General features: G+C 39.6%; 1 protein-coding gene across 2 annotated transcripts in view; it reads left to right on the top strand.

The window, feature by feature from the left end:
• The window catches only part of LOC141810537 (nocturnin-like), a 32919-nt gene extending 15307 nt beyond the window's left edge, over positions 1-17612 (top strand). Inside the window, exons 1-5 of one of the 2 annotated variants that reach the window (XM_074698192.1) lie at positions 7433-7617; positions 11123-11265; positions 11354-11528; positions 15816-16147; positions 16235-17612. In XM_074698192.1, coding sequence (XP_074554293.1) covers positions 7605-7617; positions 11123-11265; positions 11354-11528; positions 15816-16147; positions 16235-16756 — 1185 coding nt within the window. In that variant the 5' untranslated portion in view covers positions 7433-7604 and the 3' untranslated portion in view covers positions 16757-17612. Of the gene's footprint in view, positions 1-7432; positions 7618-11122; positions 11266-11353; positions 11529-15815; positions 16148-16234 lie in introns of those variants that run through there. The other variant, XM_074698201.1, reaches the window with a different exon arrangement.
• Positions 17613-17854: the final 242 nt, after the last annotated feature.

Below are 17854 nucleotides of genomic sequence, written 5' to 3' on the forward strand. Positions count from 1 at the left end.
CTCAAAGGCATTCAAGGTGGAGTGTCCAATTCTGAGAAAGAATGTCATTAAAAGGCATAAACTCTTGATAAGACCGTGGCATTGTAACCCTTTTGAAAACACTTTCTGATTACTTTGACTTTATCTGCAGTGACAGAGACACAGTGAGTTATGCAACCGACCGCAGATGGGTCGGGGGTTGGCAAACACTCACTGAGGTTACTGCTGAAAGGCTTACTGTGCATGAATGAGATGATTCCCTGAGACATCACGCTCCTGCTTCACCTGCTGAGATCACAACATTAGAAGAAGAGCTCTGAACCAGAGCAGACCAGAAGTCAGCTGGGTGTGTGGAAATCTTTGGTGTGGCTCTCAGAGCTGTGCAGACTTGTTCTCTGTTTTTCTTTTGGTTGTGGTTCAGCTTATTTGGAGACAAACTTTCAGCCTCAAGTCTTCTACGTTAAAATGTGATACTCTGTGTTTTTATATGTTAGCAGGTCTCGGCGTGTACTTTGAGTAACTACTGCATCATTAGAGTTGTCATGTAGGAGTAGTTCATCAGGAGGCTGTTTCCTAAAGAGTAGTCTGCTGATGTTTTGTCTTCCAAAGCTGAGATCAACAATGGGTGATATCGGATTCACATGTTATGATGTTGTTTATTTGCATTTGACAAAATATAGCTATTTAATAATGGCATCAATTACTCTATGTGTGTTACAATGAAAGAGACATGGTTGTCCTGAATTGGTAATTTGTTTAAGAGGAATTTTGAGATGATAGAGTTCATAGAATTCAAAAACACTTGTGCTCTGCCCCAACTCATCTTAATTTTCATTTCACTTGTTCAAACATGCAGCATGGAGTTCTGTTACAAAAGAACAGTGAGGCAAAAAATTATAGAAATCAGTGAGAAGTGAAAGAGAAATCAATATGAAAAGATTAGATAAGTACCATAAGAAGAGTAAAATGAAAAAAAAAAAGTAAAAATTAAGATAAAACAAAAGTAATGAAAGTAATTGTTTTCTGGATTAAAATCTAGATTAAAAAGTTAAATCTTTACTTTAAAAACACTGTACATTTCAGACTTTATGTTGGAGGCAAAACTAAATTATATTATATTATTTTATTAGGGATGTTTGATACCACTTTTTATGCAGACCGATACCAGTTCAAGTACTCCTTCTTGAGTACTACTGATACTACGAGTACTTTTTATTCATAAAATTTCAATCAGCAGTGACAGATCATTTTGATCAAAGAAAGCACAGTCACTATGCCATTAAGTCCAAATAAAACACAAACAACTCTCTGAGTTAAGAACTTTTTTGATAAATATTTAAAGAATATGGATTAAAAGTGCACAATACAACTAACAACTGTCAGAGTTAAGGTATTTTTCAAAGTAAACTAAAGTGCAAAATAAAGAAGTTTAACTGTTAACTCTTCGTCGTTCATTCATTTTGTCTGAACAGGACCTGGCGCACATTTGCCGTGGTGTTAAACTGCAGAAATTAGCAGTGGCGAGGTGGACTCGCTTGATGTCAGAGTTTTTAGCATAGAGTATCTGCTGCTAGTCTCTCCAGCCTTCACGAGTACCGATACCTTGAAAAAAGGCTGGTATCCGCCTTATACCGATACCTGGTATGGGTATTAGGACAGAATTTACATACAACACAGGCTAGTAACAGTTTTATTTTGGATTGGCTGTCATTGAGGCAAGAAAAAAAAAGAAGCTACCACCTGTGATATCTCCTATTTACTTGTTAAACCCCCCTGAAGACAAGAATCAGCCGATGCCATTATTTCAAAACGCCCTCTTCTTATAACTTATTATTCCATCCGTTGAAGAGGTGTTTAATTATTGATTCATTTATTTATTTCTCATTTATTTCTCATTTATTCTGAGACCAAATACTGTCTCATGCTCTGATGTGTAAAGAGTAAATAGAGATTCATATTTTTCTGTCTTCCAATCCATACTAAGCTGTCACCGTCTGTACCAATACAACATGCCTGTGGGGATCTCAGCTTCACCTGAGGGCTCAAAGGTCAAAGGGTTAAAAGGCAATTCAGTACAACTCACTACATCGCTACTTAAGAGTGTGCATAACTGGTCATATCCTCATACTCATGCTAACCATTCAGTTTTTAATCAGATTGAATTTTACTTATTCATATTTATTTCTCAGAGATCAGAAAACACTAACATTCTCAACTATAGTGCAGAAGACCTCCCCTGCTTATCTCTGCAGTATGAGCGTCCGTTTATGAAGTAAACTTACATTAAGAGGTCGTGAGTAGATCAAAATAAGGCAGTTAATTGTTAGCTTTGCTTTGATTTTGTGAGATATTTAGAAAGTTAGACCAAAATACTGATGTTACAAAAAAGGTCCTTGGACTCAGGGGCTGGAAATTTGATGGCATTTGCAAAGATAAACTATCTGCTGGCCCCAGAGGGATTCAGCTGAGGGATCCTTCAAACGGGCGATAAGGACGTGAAGGCGGCGTTTCTTTTTTCTGCATCTGCAGCTCACATAAAACATCTTTGTTTATCAGCTGTGATGCAGCCAGTCTCAATGATGCTTTGAAAAGTTGGTACATGATTAAAGCCCAGATGAAGACCTGCATTTTTTCTGCTGGGCAAAAAATAATTTGTCCAACTGATTTTAAGTCCTCTCTAACATAGAAACAAAGTGATTTTTTTTTTTTTTGACAACTCATGTTTTTAGTGGGTTTTTTTATGTCCATTACAAAGGACGCCACGACTAAAGTGTAATATGACATGAAAACTTAGTACATAGAAATAAATCAGGTATGACCTAAAAAACTGGATGTCAGTGTTTTTAATGGTTTAGAGTAGGGATGCACGAAATTATCGGCACAATATCGCTATTGGCTAATAAAAGCTTAAAAACACGTATCAGCAGATATGAAAATTTCTGCCGATATACACAGCCGATAATGTGCTATTCAGTTAGGATTATTATCATTTTCCATCTGAAAAATAAGCTCCTTAAATAAAATGTAGCACTTCATTTATTTGTACTGCAGAGCTCTGTGTCTGTCACCAGGTTGTTACAGTAGCTCTAAAATAATCAAATGCAACTTGGTTACGTTTGAAAATGCTTTGTACATTTAAAGTTCATGTGGTCTAAAGAAACTATTTTTCTGTATTTCAATACTGAATGTCTTGAGTTTGAAAAAATAATACATTTCTTATTTATGGTAAAATCAAATGTTTTTTTGTCTTGTTTTATGTGTGTTTCTTAAACAAATAAGACCGTCACAATAAGAGTAACATATAAATTCCAGTACAGGATAGACTTAGCTTTCTTTACAATGAAAAAAACAAACAAACTTGTGATTATCGGTATCGGTATCGGTATCGGTATCGGTATCGGTATTGGTATCGGTATCGGCCAAATGTGGTTTTGATATATCGGCATATCGGATATCGGCAAAAATCCAATATCGTGCATCCCTATTTTTAATGGTTTAGAGCAACCAATATGTCATGTCCATTCAAATGGACGCAGGGTCTGAAGGGTTCGTATTTCCATGTAAGATCTTAAAACACATACAAATAATACACACAGCTACTTGTGGGAGAAAGGCCTGATAGATACTGTACCAGCTTTACAACATTGGATGATTCAATTAGGGAGAAAAAGTTGTATTTATATATAGTAGTGGTTCTTACAGATCACAAATAGAACCGTCTTAGGGACAGAGCGTCAGCTGTGGTGACGCACACAGCAACAATTGCACCCACTTATTGTAATGTAAGGAGGCAGCTGGCCTTCAATGTGGAAATGTCAGGATGCCAATAAAAAAGCTGTGACATGCTCTTTCAATCTCACTTATGCACTCACACACCCACATACAAGCGCACACTGCACACATACACATGAATATTCAGAACCTTTCTCTCTTTTGTTCCAGTCCACCTTCTACATGATATTATTCTGCTCTTAATCCACAAGTGGTTGTCTTGAGGAAATGATTCATTCTGCTTTAACGGCTTGTTACACACACACACACACACACACACAGATACATTATCAATGACCGTTCATTCACCTTGTTTTCCTGCCTGTTTCGTTGAGCTCTTGTGAAAGCTAACTTTTCTTCTGTTACTGAAAGGAAAGACCCATGATGTGGAAATCCTGAATTTCAGCACCAAACCAGTGCCTCTCATGATGTGTCGTGACCTGTAACATGGTAAAGCCAATGCTCCAGTTTCCTCAGACATGAGTCATCAATGTCAGAGGCACCGTTAGTTGTTTGTCGCAGAGCCGGTAGTGTGCTGACGTCAAAGCAACACAGGGAACATAAAAGTATTTGTTTCTTGACTCCAGTCAGTTGGATTAGGAGGAATTAGAGAGCTTTGTCGCTGCCTGTAAAACAGAATAATTCTGCTCACGTAGCGCGCATAAGGGTCGGACTCTGACCTGCATTATTCACAAAGTCAAACAGGTGGATGTTTCATAGAGGTCTGTGCAGAATGCTGATGAAGACCCACAGACACAGCTTGATTACACTTTGACAATAACACAATACAGCTCAGCAGGCTAAAAGAAGGACGCCTGTTCCTGATAAGTTTTGGCTTGATGAAAAAAGTTGTTTATACTTTGCGTTGATCTCTTAGAGACTTTGATCTGGACTCTACCTGTGCCTGTCCCTTCACACTGCTGGTGTCAATATTCATTGTTTTGATTCCTTAGACTAGTTACTTATTACAAGTTTAAAAGGGCTGGTAACAGACAAGGTGTAGTTTGAAAAGTTCATTTTTAACCTTTTTCTGTACTGTTAACCTATGACTACTCACCTCCTGATGCATGTTTAAAATTATTAATTTAGCTGGATGAGTCTGGGTTTTTAGCTCAACATGAGCACGCTGAAAGATGTTCGGAGTCTTACTGTGAAATGATTATTTTCAGAGTAAATGTCTGCCGAATTCAACACCTCAGTTAAGTAAATTATCATGCTTTCATAAGCACATTAATAAAAAAACTACAAATTTATAGAAATCCTTGAATCTGTCTGTAAACGGATTAAAACACTTTGATATATAAATAGCAAGTGATTGTCCCTAATCTTTCATGAGATCTCCATGAGAATCTCCTCACTGGTTTATTACACATTGGAGGCATGAGCCTCCATGGCTCTGCCCTCAACAGGGCTCCAGAGGGCCTGCCAATCAGAGAGATGGGGGTTTGTGGAGCAGGGCGCCTTTAAGAAACAATGGCTAATAGGTAAAGTGTTTCAGACATGGGCTGATATTAGAATTTTCTAATACACCAGTGTGAGGAAAAATAGGGATTTCAGTGAGCTGTCTGCTACGGGGGCACCAGAGGGACAGAATAAATGAAACCTAAGAAAGTATATAAAGGTATGGGTACCGAATTAGGTACAGTACCAGGTACCGATTCAAATAACATTAAAAGGTACCATGTTAAAGTCCCTAAATGCGTCCTTCTGACTGTGAGGGAGTGGAAGAGTAGGCGATTTTCAATGCTGGACATGAACACAACATTGTATGGTTATATATTGAAGAATACGTATGTTATATTGAAAAATAAACATAGTTGATTTTTAAGCAAAATGATGTTTTTCACCACATAAACACAAAAAGTACTGAAAATTAGTACTGTTGAGTTCCGGTACCAGTTGCCAAGTACCTGGCATCGGTACTGTATCGTTTCAAATGTAAAAGTTACCCATCTCTGGTAAATACTTTCTCTTTAAGGTGAAAGCATCTACAGCTTGATTCTTTGCATGTGCTATGAGTTATTTTGTTTTTGCCCGACAGCATACATTCACTAATCCATCATGTTTTGCAGAGTTTTGTGTATTTTTTCCTCAATTCCTACAACCCTGTTTGACTTTTTATACAGTGTGTAGAGAAGGAGTTATTTGCGAAATCTAGCAGGCAGATTTAGGAATAAATACACCCCTGTTCATCCTTGTATCTGTAAGGTTAAAGAAGCAACAGCGGCCTTCAAAGTGATATTCCATGATGGAACAAGTTGGGTCCTATCACAAGGTTTAGGGCAGAAATTACCCCTACAGCAGTGTTTTTGTGCAGCAGAAGCCCAGAGCGCTCCCACCAAACACCCCCTCCCTGCTCCTCTGCAGGTTTCCTCTGCACTCAGACGGGGCCATATTTTACTTGACCAAAAACACAAATAAACAGACTCCCACTGAAAAATCTGATATCAGTCTGCATTCACGCTGTATTTAGAGAATTTTCAGTGCATTACTTTCACACACAAAAAAAAAAACGCTAAAAAAGGCTCTAGTTCTCATCGTGTCTCTTCGTCCTGGCAGACTACCTGCGTTTGTTTATATCTGGCACGCCGTGCGTGCGGACTGATACACTAAGCGGTGAGCGCCTCGTAGCCAGCTGTGGCTCTGCAGCGGAGGTAGCGCCGTTTTACAACACGATTATTTGTGTTTTTGGTCAAGTAGGGACGGGATGTTTGGTGTGAGCACCCTGGGCTTCTGCTCCACAAAAACACTGCTGTATGGGTAATTTCTGCCCTAAACCTTGTGATAGGATCCATCCCGGAGTATCACTTTAAGAAACTCCTGAGTATCTGCTTCATATGATGCTCAGTTTGTAAAGTTTCACCCTCAAAAACTCATCAAAACATTTTTTTTTGTGCACAACAACCACTTCTCTTTCTGCTTCATTGTCCAACTGGTGCATGCACAGCCTTCAGTTTGTCTTTAATGTTCCACTGTAGAGAAATAAAGTGTACATTCAGTTTTATCCTATTTCCATCTAATCAGAGTGTTTGAGAGCTCTGAAATATCACATGCTTTATCTTTAAATAGTTCTCAAACCTCAGGTTCATAATCGTGTCTTCTTATAGTCGTTTTACTGTCCCACTCAGCAGATTTATTTCCTGCTAGTGTTTCCTCTCTGTTGTTTTGTTGTAAAAGTACAGCCTACCACACGGAAAATAACACTGCTCACTGATGTAACTATAGACGATAAATTATGATCAAAGTGTCATAAAGGCTGCAGCGACACGCAACCTCAGGAAGTAATTATTTCACAATGTTCAGCCGCACTCTGGCACGTGCAGCACAATTGTTTATTCATGCTGCCTCTGTTGCTGTGAAGCAGTTAGAGAATTAGAAACTAATAAGCTGTGAATCACTGAAAATGACTAACCCCTCATTTATCTCTCTGAGTGCTTTGTGTGACTGGATAATTCAATACAATCAGCCTCATTAGAGACGTTTCCATCACACACTCTGTCTGTGTGTGTCTGTGAGAGAAAGAGCTGTGTGTGCTGTGTCCCTCTCCCCGTCCTCCACACATGACCTGTAATACTCCATATGGCCTGATGACGTCCACACTTCCTAATCTCCCCCTCCCCTCCCTCCCTCCCCGTCTCTCCCTGAGGTTTTATAGGCAGCGGTGAGGAGTGGGAGGTCAGATTTCTGCGCTCGCACACAGACTAACACATTTCTCACTGTCTCCTTTTGGGAACAGGAAGCATAGAGCAGCAACAGTAACGTGCAGTGTGTGTGTGTTAGTGTGAGTGAAGTGTTAATAAGAGGAGTTAGAGGTTATTTAGTGAAGTGCAGAGAGGACAAAGCTGCAGAAGGTGATGGAGACCATGGGTAAGACAGTTCATCTCTTTATTTACTATGACTGAGATCATGTTTTGATGATGTCGTCTCTTCTTGTTCTGAATGATGAAACTGACGGTGACGTTGATCGTGCAGCGAAGAGGTTTCATCACCATATCCAGCATGACTGTGTATGTGTGTGTGTGAATCCAGCTGTGTTTATGTTTATGTTAAACTCTGATGAACAAGGCTCCGTCATATACGGACAGGAAGGTCACTCAGCAGCTTCTTTATCCCTCACTCTCACATAAAACTGGACAGACTGAACATCAGGAGTCCAACAGGATCTGATCTCTCCTTTTTTAGTCAAATGGTTTTGGTCGGCAGGATCCTGGAAGAAGCTGCAGAAGCTGAAAAGTGTTTTATCTTATTTCTAATGAAAGAAAGTGAAATGTTAGACTCAATGTGGGCCACTTTTACCTGGTAAGTGAAGATAGATGTCTTATTTCAAGGTGCTAAAAACAAAAATGATGCTTGGATTTCTACTAAAGAGTGAAAAGAATCTAAGAAAAAAATACAATTCAGGCTTCACATTTATCTTTTCATATCTTGAAATAAGAGATTTTTCTGCACTTGTCAGATTAATGTGGCTCGTATGAAGTCTAAAAACATATTTTGTACTTGAAATGAAACATAAACCCTTGCTTTGATTTCAGTTTGTTTGCAGTCTAGTCTTTGGTGGAGCAGAGGTCGGTCTCTGATTCCTCTGAGTTGAGATGAGGCATCCTAATCTCTCTTTTTTAAAAACACGTTTGGAGAACAGAAAAAGGGAACAGAGAGTTGCTTTGCCCTCTTGTCAGAAAAAAAAGTTATAAAAAGTTTTTTAAATTTTCATCCCAACATATTCGGTTGTGGTTTTTGCTTTGAATCGTAGCAAAACATTTCCCTTTTAGTTTGTGGAAGTGGGTAAAATAAGCCTAAGTGCCCTCTCTCAGTCAGTGCTTCCTTCCTTTTAACTGAAGACCTATTTTTTTATTTATGTATTTACAAAATAATTCATCTGTTTATGTGAATTCATAGTGAAATATATTCATATTGGCCTAAATACACAAAACTGAGCACAGGTCAATCTGAGGATGACTCCCTGCACATTAGCTGAGATTCAGTCATTTCAAACCAAAGCAAATGCTGTAAAACAACAAATATTTGAGGATTACCTTTACGATAACCCTTGAATAGAAGATAAGGAGAGTTGTTTCTGTTTTTAACATGTAGGTCAAACGTGTCAAGGGTTGTGTTGTTGTTGTCCAAGCCTGCAGTCACTCAACAAGCACGGTGCGTCTTGGCTGCCCTACCAATGAATTTGACCCACTTTGATTTGACCCACTGCAGAGCAAAGTTTCCCTCGAACCAACAGCCAGCACGTGAAGTCTTCAAGCTCAGACAGATGGCGCCTTTGAGCACGTGCACAGAGACCCTGCTTTGCTAGTATCGACCTGGTGTGACCTCTGTGAACTCTGAAAATGAACGTTTCCGGCCTTGAATGCTGCTTTCAGGGTTAGATTTCCTGGTTGAGCCAACAGGACAGGAGTTTGTATGTGCTATTTTAAAAAACTGAGACGATCGATACTTTGTGTATCTGAATGAGCGGCTGTGCTGTGGAAGGGGTCAGTTACAGTGATAAACCACAGACTTATCTCCTTACACAGCTCCTCTCTGACTCTATCCTCTTATTGTTTTGCCAGTTTAACATTTTGCTTTGTCACTGCTGATATCATAATTCTCAGGCGCAGCTGGCTGCTGGTAACAAACTTAGAACTTCCACTTTTCACAACAAGTTAAGCCCCATATGGCAAACAGACTGTTCTCAAATACCTGCTGAACGCTGAGGGCCAGCTAGGGGCCAGATAATCTGTCATTAGTGGATGAGGACTAAAGATGGAGCTAAGAGAAGAGTGAAAATAGACTTTTATTAATTAGCTGGATAAAAATACAACTCCAAATAAATGCTCATTTGTGTGCTGGATTCATAAGGATTACCAATGCAAAATCCCAGACAGAAATAAAGTGTTCAGCAGTCTGCTTTAACTCTGTAGTTTACAGCAGACATTGTGTAGGAATGAAGTTTTTTGATGAGTAAAAAGGTTTATTTTCTGATTTGTATTTTTGAATTTGTGAAGTAAAGAGAGACGTGTGATGTAGTGTTGTAAAGTAGGCCTGTCTGCTCTATGATAATTTTCCAAAATATTATTGTCGATAAACGATATTATTGTCAATATTATTTTGTTTTTTTTTCCATTTTTTCAATGATGTAATTATGATAAATGGGATAATAAAGTGAGTACACCATATCAAAAACAAGAAACTTTAATTGTATTTAATTGTAATTAAAAGGTCAGGATCTTATAAATAAAATAAATTAAACAAAAAATATAATAAATTTAACAAACAAGAAAGAGAAAAAAATACAATGAAAATGAAATAGACTCTCTTTTAGAAAAAAATACATGTCAATGAAAATGATTAATACTAATCAAAAACAATAAAACACAGACCCTGTCTCTAAAGAAAAAATGAAACTCCAAAAAAAAAAAAAAAACCAACAATAAAAACTATAGCCTAAATAAAAGGGAGTTTATACAGTTCCTGAATTATTTGTAACATGTACTTATTCCCAGTCAATCTGTACTGTCTGTCAAACATTTTGAACATTTCTGGCTTTCAACCGTATTGAAGGGCTGCATTTCTTTGGCAATGTAGCTGTCTTTGAGCGCCCACCATTTGGCGCTTTTATTTCTATTTACTTTGCAGACCAAAAGCCTCAGTAAGAGCGGATTGTCAAAGAACAAGGCTCCGCTGCACCTCCCCTTCTTCTTCTTCTTCGTCGCCACTATTTTCAAACAAATGCGACATATCAGCTCATTGGTGTTCATGAGCTCACACTTTGTTCATTCTGATAAAAAACAAAATATTCCCTCACTGGGACTGTGGCAGGCGGCTTAAGAACCGTATCTTTGGTGCCATCATTCATATTAGCGTGTGTTTCCTCCTTACCCCTCAGGACGCTCGCTTCAGCTCTCTGTGTAGGCGCAAGCAGCCCCGTCCTCACCCCAAAGATCGCATTTTTGACAGATGCTCACTCTGCTATAAATCCGCTAAATCCACTATAGAACCTATGCATCCTGATGTTAGGAAAGATAGACGTAGTGAGCCATCTTCTCATTCAGCCTCTTTGGTGGAAAGAGAGGAGGAAAACAAACATGCATGCACGTGTCAGTTAATCGAGGCTGGCAAACTTACAGAGGACGTTTTTATTTATCGTTCGGTTAATTGATTTATTGATTATCGTGACAGGCCTAATGTAAAGGTTGTCTGTGGGTCAAATCAGTGACCTGCATCTTTGGATGGGCTTCACATCCTGACCACTAAACCAAACCACAACTTCATAATGATGCACCCCCTGGACTTTAAAGAAAACCACCTCCTGAATATTTTTCTTTGTTCATGTGAAGGCTCTAACTGGCGCCTGCCCTCTTTGTCTCTTTCTCCCCATCAGTGTGTCCAATGGGTGGAGGGGCCACCCGGCTGCACAGCGTCCTGACTCAAACGCTCAGCAACACCTCTTCTCTCCCTCTCCCTCCGTCTCATCTGGGCCCCTGCCAACGCGCAGACGCCGACCTGGATCCAGTTTTCTGCCAGGTGACTCTTAGTGTTTTCTCTCATCAACTTAACACAGCTTTAGTCCATGTGCAACAAATCAGTGACACGAGTCGTCTCTGCGTCCCAGGAGCAGACGGGGTCCCCTTTATGCCCCCCCGATCCAGAGGAGCTGCTTCGACAATGTGAGGAGGCCCTCAGAGACAGACCTCCACGAATCCACAGGAAGTTCACTTACCTCAGCGATGGAGACAGCGCCTCCAGCTGCCCAATCAGAGTGATGCAATGGAACATACTGGCCCAAGGTAAAAGCTTTCATCAACACAGGAACACCATGTTCCAGATGACACAACATGTACCAGAGTTTCAGATGTCAGCATTCACTTCCTCTTCCTGTTATTTCTCTCTTCTCAAGTCTAACAAACGTTATTCAGCATCTTAAATCCACAACTGATCTAAAGGTTCTGCTGAGCCATCAGTCTTTATTCATGTGGCTCTGACCTGCAACAAATGTCTGTAAAGATGCTTTACCAAAGACCCAACATCAGATCCAATCCTCTCCCATCTGACAGGCAGGACTCTGTCTGATCTCATCCTAATCCACTGTCAGTTACAGTGACAAGGACAAACTTCCTTTAACAGACCGAGACTTTGAGCAGACTCATGTTAGACATCTGCTGAGACTCAGAGAGCGGGATAGAGACAACAACAACAACAGGTGCTGCAGGCAGACGTAGTGCGGTTACAGGCCCAGTAATAATGGTTAACGTATGGGTGCTGCTGTTTGTATTTTGGGGAGTTCCCATCAACAGCTCTCTATTAGCATTTAGGAGCAGTTGGTGTCATCCGTTCTATATTTAACTACAGCATTGTGAGACTGGTATTTATAGTCATGGCAGCTGCACTGCAAAAAAAAAAGTGATCAAGTGTTTTTTCTCTTTTTATCAGTGAAAATGTCTTTTAGACTTAATGTGATCCACATTTACCTGACCAGGCCAGAAAAATGTCTGATTTCACACAAGTAAAAATGTCCTTTTGTTGAGACATTATTCTAATCCTGACTAGCACATTTGTCTTACCTCACTGGCAGATTTTGGTTTTACTTGTTACAAGCATTCAGACCTCATTTTTGTCTTTAAATAACTTGAAATCAGATACTTTTCTGGACCGGTCAGATGGATTAGGCTCATACTAAGTCTAAAAAAACATTTTTCACTAAAAATAAGGGAAAAACACTTGATAGAATTTCATTTTTCTGCAGTGTAGAGCCTGATAGATCCACAACCCAGTTAGCGGTTCTGTGTGGTGCTGCTAGGTGGTTCCACCTTTCTGTTTTGGCTTGTGTTATATACAAGATATCCTGTTCAGAGACTTCAGCATTGAGTATTGGCCGATACCGATATTAATCTGATACAATATCAGCATTAAACATGCATACTTTTATTACTTATTCTGTATGTCTGTCATGTTAGAAAAGGCTTGATTAAAAGATAAATAAAAGATAAATATACTTTATTGATCCCCGAAGGGAAATCCATGTTGTTTGGGCTCTCTTCCAAGCAAAGAATTGTACACTCTGATGGCTGCAGGGAGTGATATTATTGATATTATTATTAATGATATTATATATTTATTATTATTATTATTAGTGATATTATTATTATTATTTTAAGTGATATTATTCAAACAAAGAACAGTAGTCAGCAACAGTAGGTTTGAGGAAAAACTGACCCATTTGTTATTAACCAATGGGTAATAGAAACTGCTTGTATCGGAGATTTTAGATGCATTCCGATACAATGTTTTTGTTTTTTTTTGCTGATATCAGACTGATATCCGATATCAATATCGGACTGGGAAACATCTAGTTTTATGGCAAGTTTGTATAATAAACAGTTATGTGGAAAGTCCACTCTGCCCTCTTTTTGCTTTGCGCTAATCTGCTGTCCAAAGATGAGACTCAAGCTCTTCATACCTACTATACCTGCACCAGCGACATTCCAATGTATGTATTCAGGACGAGAGATGAGCTGACTGTGGCAGGAGGCAGGAAAGAGGCCAGCAGGAGGCTGTCTGATCGTATGATTTATGAACATATTAATGAATCTTATGTGAGTGCTTTTCTGATCTCATAGGTTTAAAAATAACACCAGAGCCTTAAAGATTTTTTACCAGTGTAAAAGTATTTGATGGTTTTATATTTGTCTCATTCTCTTCTTCTCCTCTGCTAGACACCAAATGTTAGTTGTGAAACTGTCAGGGAGTTATTAGATCTGTCTCTCAGTAATGAAGGAGGAGAAAGTAATATCACAGCTGTTAATTTACATTGGTTTTTACTTCACTCTTCACTCATATCTCAAGGTGCTCTGATTGTGTAAAACATCACGCTGCTGAGAGCAGAGCTCCTGGTGACTCTGAGTTGACTAATCAACTGATTTCTTGCTTATGGGGCTGTATAGAAGGATCTCTTGTTTGTCATTTTGTATTTGTTGTTCTCCAGGAACTCCAGTATTATATCTTTTTTTGTTAGAGATGAAGATGGCTGCTAATAGCTGTTCATAAACACTTTCATAGAGCCTTTAGTTAGAGCTGGATCAGGTCTAAACCAGCTCTAAGTAACGCTGCTATAGGCTCAGACTGTGGTAGACGACCAGCTGCCGTGGACCTGCCAGACTCCAGCTGCTTGGTCTATGAATATCAGTCTCACAATGCTGTGGTTAAATTTAGAGCAGTTTGAGTCCAGCTGTTTTAATCTACACATTTATTTTAACCAAACACTATTAATGTAAGAGCTAATATAGGCTCTTCCTATGAATAGCAGCCACACGTTTACATTATTATTGGCACTGTAAGCACGTCTGCCTGCAGCAGCTGTTGGTGTTGTCTCTCTATCCCGCAGTCTCAGTTTCAACAGATCTCTGTCTAACATGAGTCTGATTCTGCTCAAAGTCTCTGTTTAAGGAAGTTTATCTTTGTCACTGTAACTTCCTAAATGCTGCAAAGGTCTCTTCTCCTCTGACAAAGTCCTTTGTAGTAATGAAAATCTGAAGTTACCTCAACCCATTTATGCCAAGATTTTTTCCAGAGTTGTAAGGCATATAGTGTTATCAGTCGAGTCCCTCTGAATCATACTATGTATTTAATTTTTTTTCCATTTTGTACTTTGTTTTGAGGAAATAGCATTTTACAGTTTGTCACTAGGTCACCTAATAATTATATAGAAATACTATTTCTATTTTTTTTTCATTTTTTCTATTTCTTTTTCTATTTCTTCATTATTATTAGTAATAATAATATTGAAGTTATAACATAGTAATAATATAGTCATAATAAATAAAAAGGGGGTGGTAGGTGAGGGCAATGGCTATTGTAAGTACTTGTGTGTCAAGAAAATTGCACCTAAAAAGTTAATTATGAGCAATGCTGCAGGCAGGGTTTTCCTTTAGTTCAGGGGTCACCAACTAGTCAGGGACCAAGGGCCACAAAAGTGACCGTGGTACTACGGAGAGCCACGTCACACACATGGTCACACTTTCTCTCACACATAAACAAAATGACATAAAATGAAAGTCAATCCATTTCCAATTTTCAAAGCAAGGTTTATTGTGTTTGTGTGTTCAAATTTGTACTAGAGAAGAGAAACTGAATCTTAAGTATCAATCCCAACTGATCCCAACGTTGGCATCCATATATATATATAGTTTAGATTGATCGGCACACCACTACTCATAACCATATATATATATATATATATATATATATATATATATATATTTTTTTTTATAAATGGATTGAAGAGTCGCACACCGAAAGGCAAAGAGCCACATGCGGCTGGCGAGCCACAGGTTTGCCACCCCTGCTTTAGTTAGTGACTAGCTATGTGTCCACCAGCAACTTTTGTGGCTACTTACAGAAATCCCATGAACAAAAATATTGATTCGAGGTACAAATTTTTTGGTGGGGGGTTACTCTAGAGACTTAAAAGGTTTAAATTATTTTAAATTTATTTTGGGGAAAATCATAAGAAATTTATAAAAATTGGCTTTTTCCAGGAAAATTTGTATCCACCATGTCTTCAACTAAGCAGGAAGCAGATGATGTCATGTGAAAGGAACCACTTGAAAGCTTTTTTTTATAAACCAAAATCTTTAAGTTGTCTACCAGCATATAAGTAGAAAAAGTTGTATTACTAACATTGAGATTTTTTATTGTGAGTAGAAAATGACAGTGATACACTTCAGCAACATTTGTTGGCAGTGGGGCAAAACAGGTTATGAGCACAAAACCTCCTCCATAGGTGGCAAAAAAAGACTCAAACTGAAAACAAATGTTGGTTTTTATTGTTTTGTCATGTCACTGTGTTTCCAACTGTGTGCACTGTATTGATATTAAGAAGGGATAGTGTGTTCATGTTGAGTTTACAGATTCCTAACTGCCTTCAAGCTACTGTCACCCCAGACAGGCACAGGAACTAAAGTGACTGTTTTTAAGAAGTTACAGCCTCACAATCACTTTATGGGGTTCAGTTCAGTCAGTGTGATTGAAAACATGAACATGTTTTAACGGATCTCTCTGTCTTTGCTGTCATCCAGCTCTAGGAGAGGGGCTAGACAGCTTCGTGAAGTGTCCCATGGAGGCCCTCAGCTGGTCCCGCAGAAAGTACCTCATCCTGGAGGAGATCCTCACTCACCGGCCTCACATCATGTGTCTGCAAGAAGTGGATCACTACTACGACACCTTCCAGCCCGTCCTGTCCGGCCTGGGCTACAGCAGCAACTTCTGCCCCAAGCCCTGGTCCCCGTGCCTGGATGTGGAGGGCAACAACGGGCCTGACGGCTGCGCGCTGTTCTTCGATCAGTCCAGATTTGAGTTCCTGGATAGTGTGAGCATACGGCTCTCCGCCATGAGGATCCCGACAAATCAGGTGGGCAGAGTCTCTGTGATTCATGTCCACACATGGGCTCAAAAAGCCACTCACAGAGCTCTCTAACATCCCGCTGTCTCGTTTTAGGTTGCTGTGGTGACGATCCTTCGCTGTCGGAGCACAGGGAGGTACCTCTGCGTGGCTGTGACACACCTGAAGGCACGTTCAGGCTGGGAGTGGCTCCGCAGTGCGCAGGGCTCCGACCTCTTACGCCACCTCCAGAACCTGGTCCAGAAACACCCGGCAGGACCCATGGACTCCTCTTTCTCTGACATTCCTCTGCTCATATGTGGTGACTTCAACGCCGTCCCATCTGAGGAAGTGTACAGACGTTTTGCTACATCACCCCTCGGTTTGAACTCAGCCTACAAGAAACTCAGCCTGGATGGTTTGACTGAGCCAGAGTACACCACGTGGAAGATCAGGTCTACAGGGGAGTGCTGCACCACTCTGGACTACATCTGGTACAGTCAGGACTCTCTCAGAGTGGACGCAGTTTTGAACATGCCCACTGAGGAGCAGATTGGGCCAAACAGGCTCCCATCTTTCAGTTATCCTTCTGACCACCTCTCTCTGGTTTGTGACTTGAGTTTTAAGGAGAAGGAGTGAAAATGGAAGAAGTACGAAGACCGTGTCTGGACCAGAATCACTCTGTTGGGCCTCACTCCATGAAAGGTGCTGAGTCAGAACTCAGAGATTTCAAAGCTGCCAATTTTATTTCAGAGTGACTAATAATAAAATGTTTTTGCTAAACGTGTGGTTAATATTTCATGATTGTTTCTTTTAAAGTGTCGTACAAAGTTGATTCTGATGCTCTTGTTTTTCGTCTGGCTTTGGGAGGGTCTGGTTCACAAACGACAGATTCATCTTCTGATGAAGATCGTTCTGTTTTCAGTCGAACGGGAGTCGAGTGTGTCCAGTTTGATTAGAGACGAAAGTTATTTTGTATGTGGCTTTAACAGCAATGAATAATTTATGTATTATTACTCTGTATGATACAAAGAGTGTCTTTCCATTCAGGAAACTGCTGCAATAAAAACTGACATCCTGTTCTGTCCACTGGTTTGGTTTTAAAGCCTGATTATTTTTCCAGATCGACGGTTGAAGCACTTGTTACATTCTAATGTTTTATCAGTGCCGAGTTTAGAATTAGTGTACAAATCTATCGTTGAATGCATCATAACCTCCCTCTTCCTGCCAGGTACAGTCACTAAAACTGTAGAAGTAAACTAACTTTCTAATGTTGTATCATCCATCCATCCTTTCTTCTGCCTCTGGGCTCAGGAGGGCGTTTTTGAGTCCCTCTTGACTAAAAACATGTTTAAAACATTAAAAACCATCCTCAACCTTACAAAAGTGATGAGGCCCGAACCATGACACAAACTGTTTTTAAAGTATACATGTGCTGCTCCATTTTTCCATTTTACTGACAAATGTTTACCCCAGTGAAAAATAAAGATTTACTCAACTCTATCAAATATTTGCACATTACTGATAAGAAAAAAAACAAACACAGTGAATAAATGTTTCTCATGAGCTGGTCTATTTAACCTAACATGCTGACCTTTGACCTGGAAGTACAGCTCCACTTTTGTCGTAGAGTTGGTTAACAGTCTGCTCTTTGGCTGAGTGCTGCCGTCTCTGAATCATTATACACACATAATAACATGTTTCCAGTTTCTCCTTAAACCATGGTTTTGATAGAAA

Source organism: Halichoeres trimaculatus, unplaced genomic scaffold (genome assembly GCF_033239565.1).
Source record: "Halichoeres trimaculatus isolate MK-OKI-2021-1 unplaced genomic scaffold, fHalTri1.1 fHalTri1_scaffold_2, whole genome shotgun sequence".
NCBI classification, from domain to species: domain Eukaryota; kingdom Metazoa; phylum Chordata; class Actinopteri; order Labriformes; family Labridae; genus Halichoeres; species Halichoeres trimaculatus.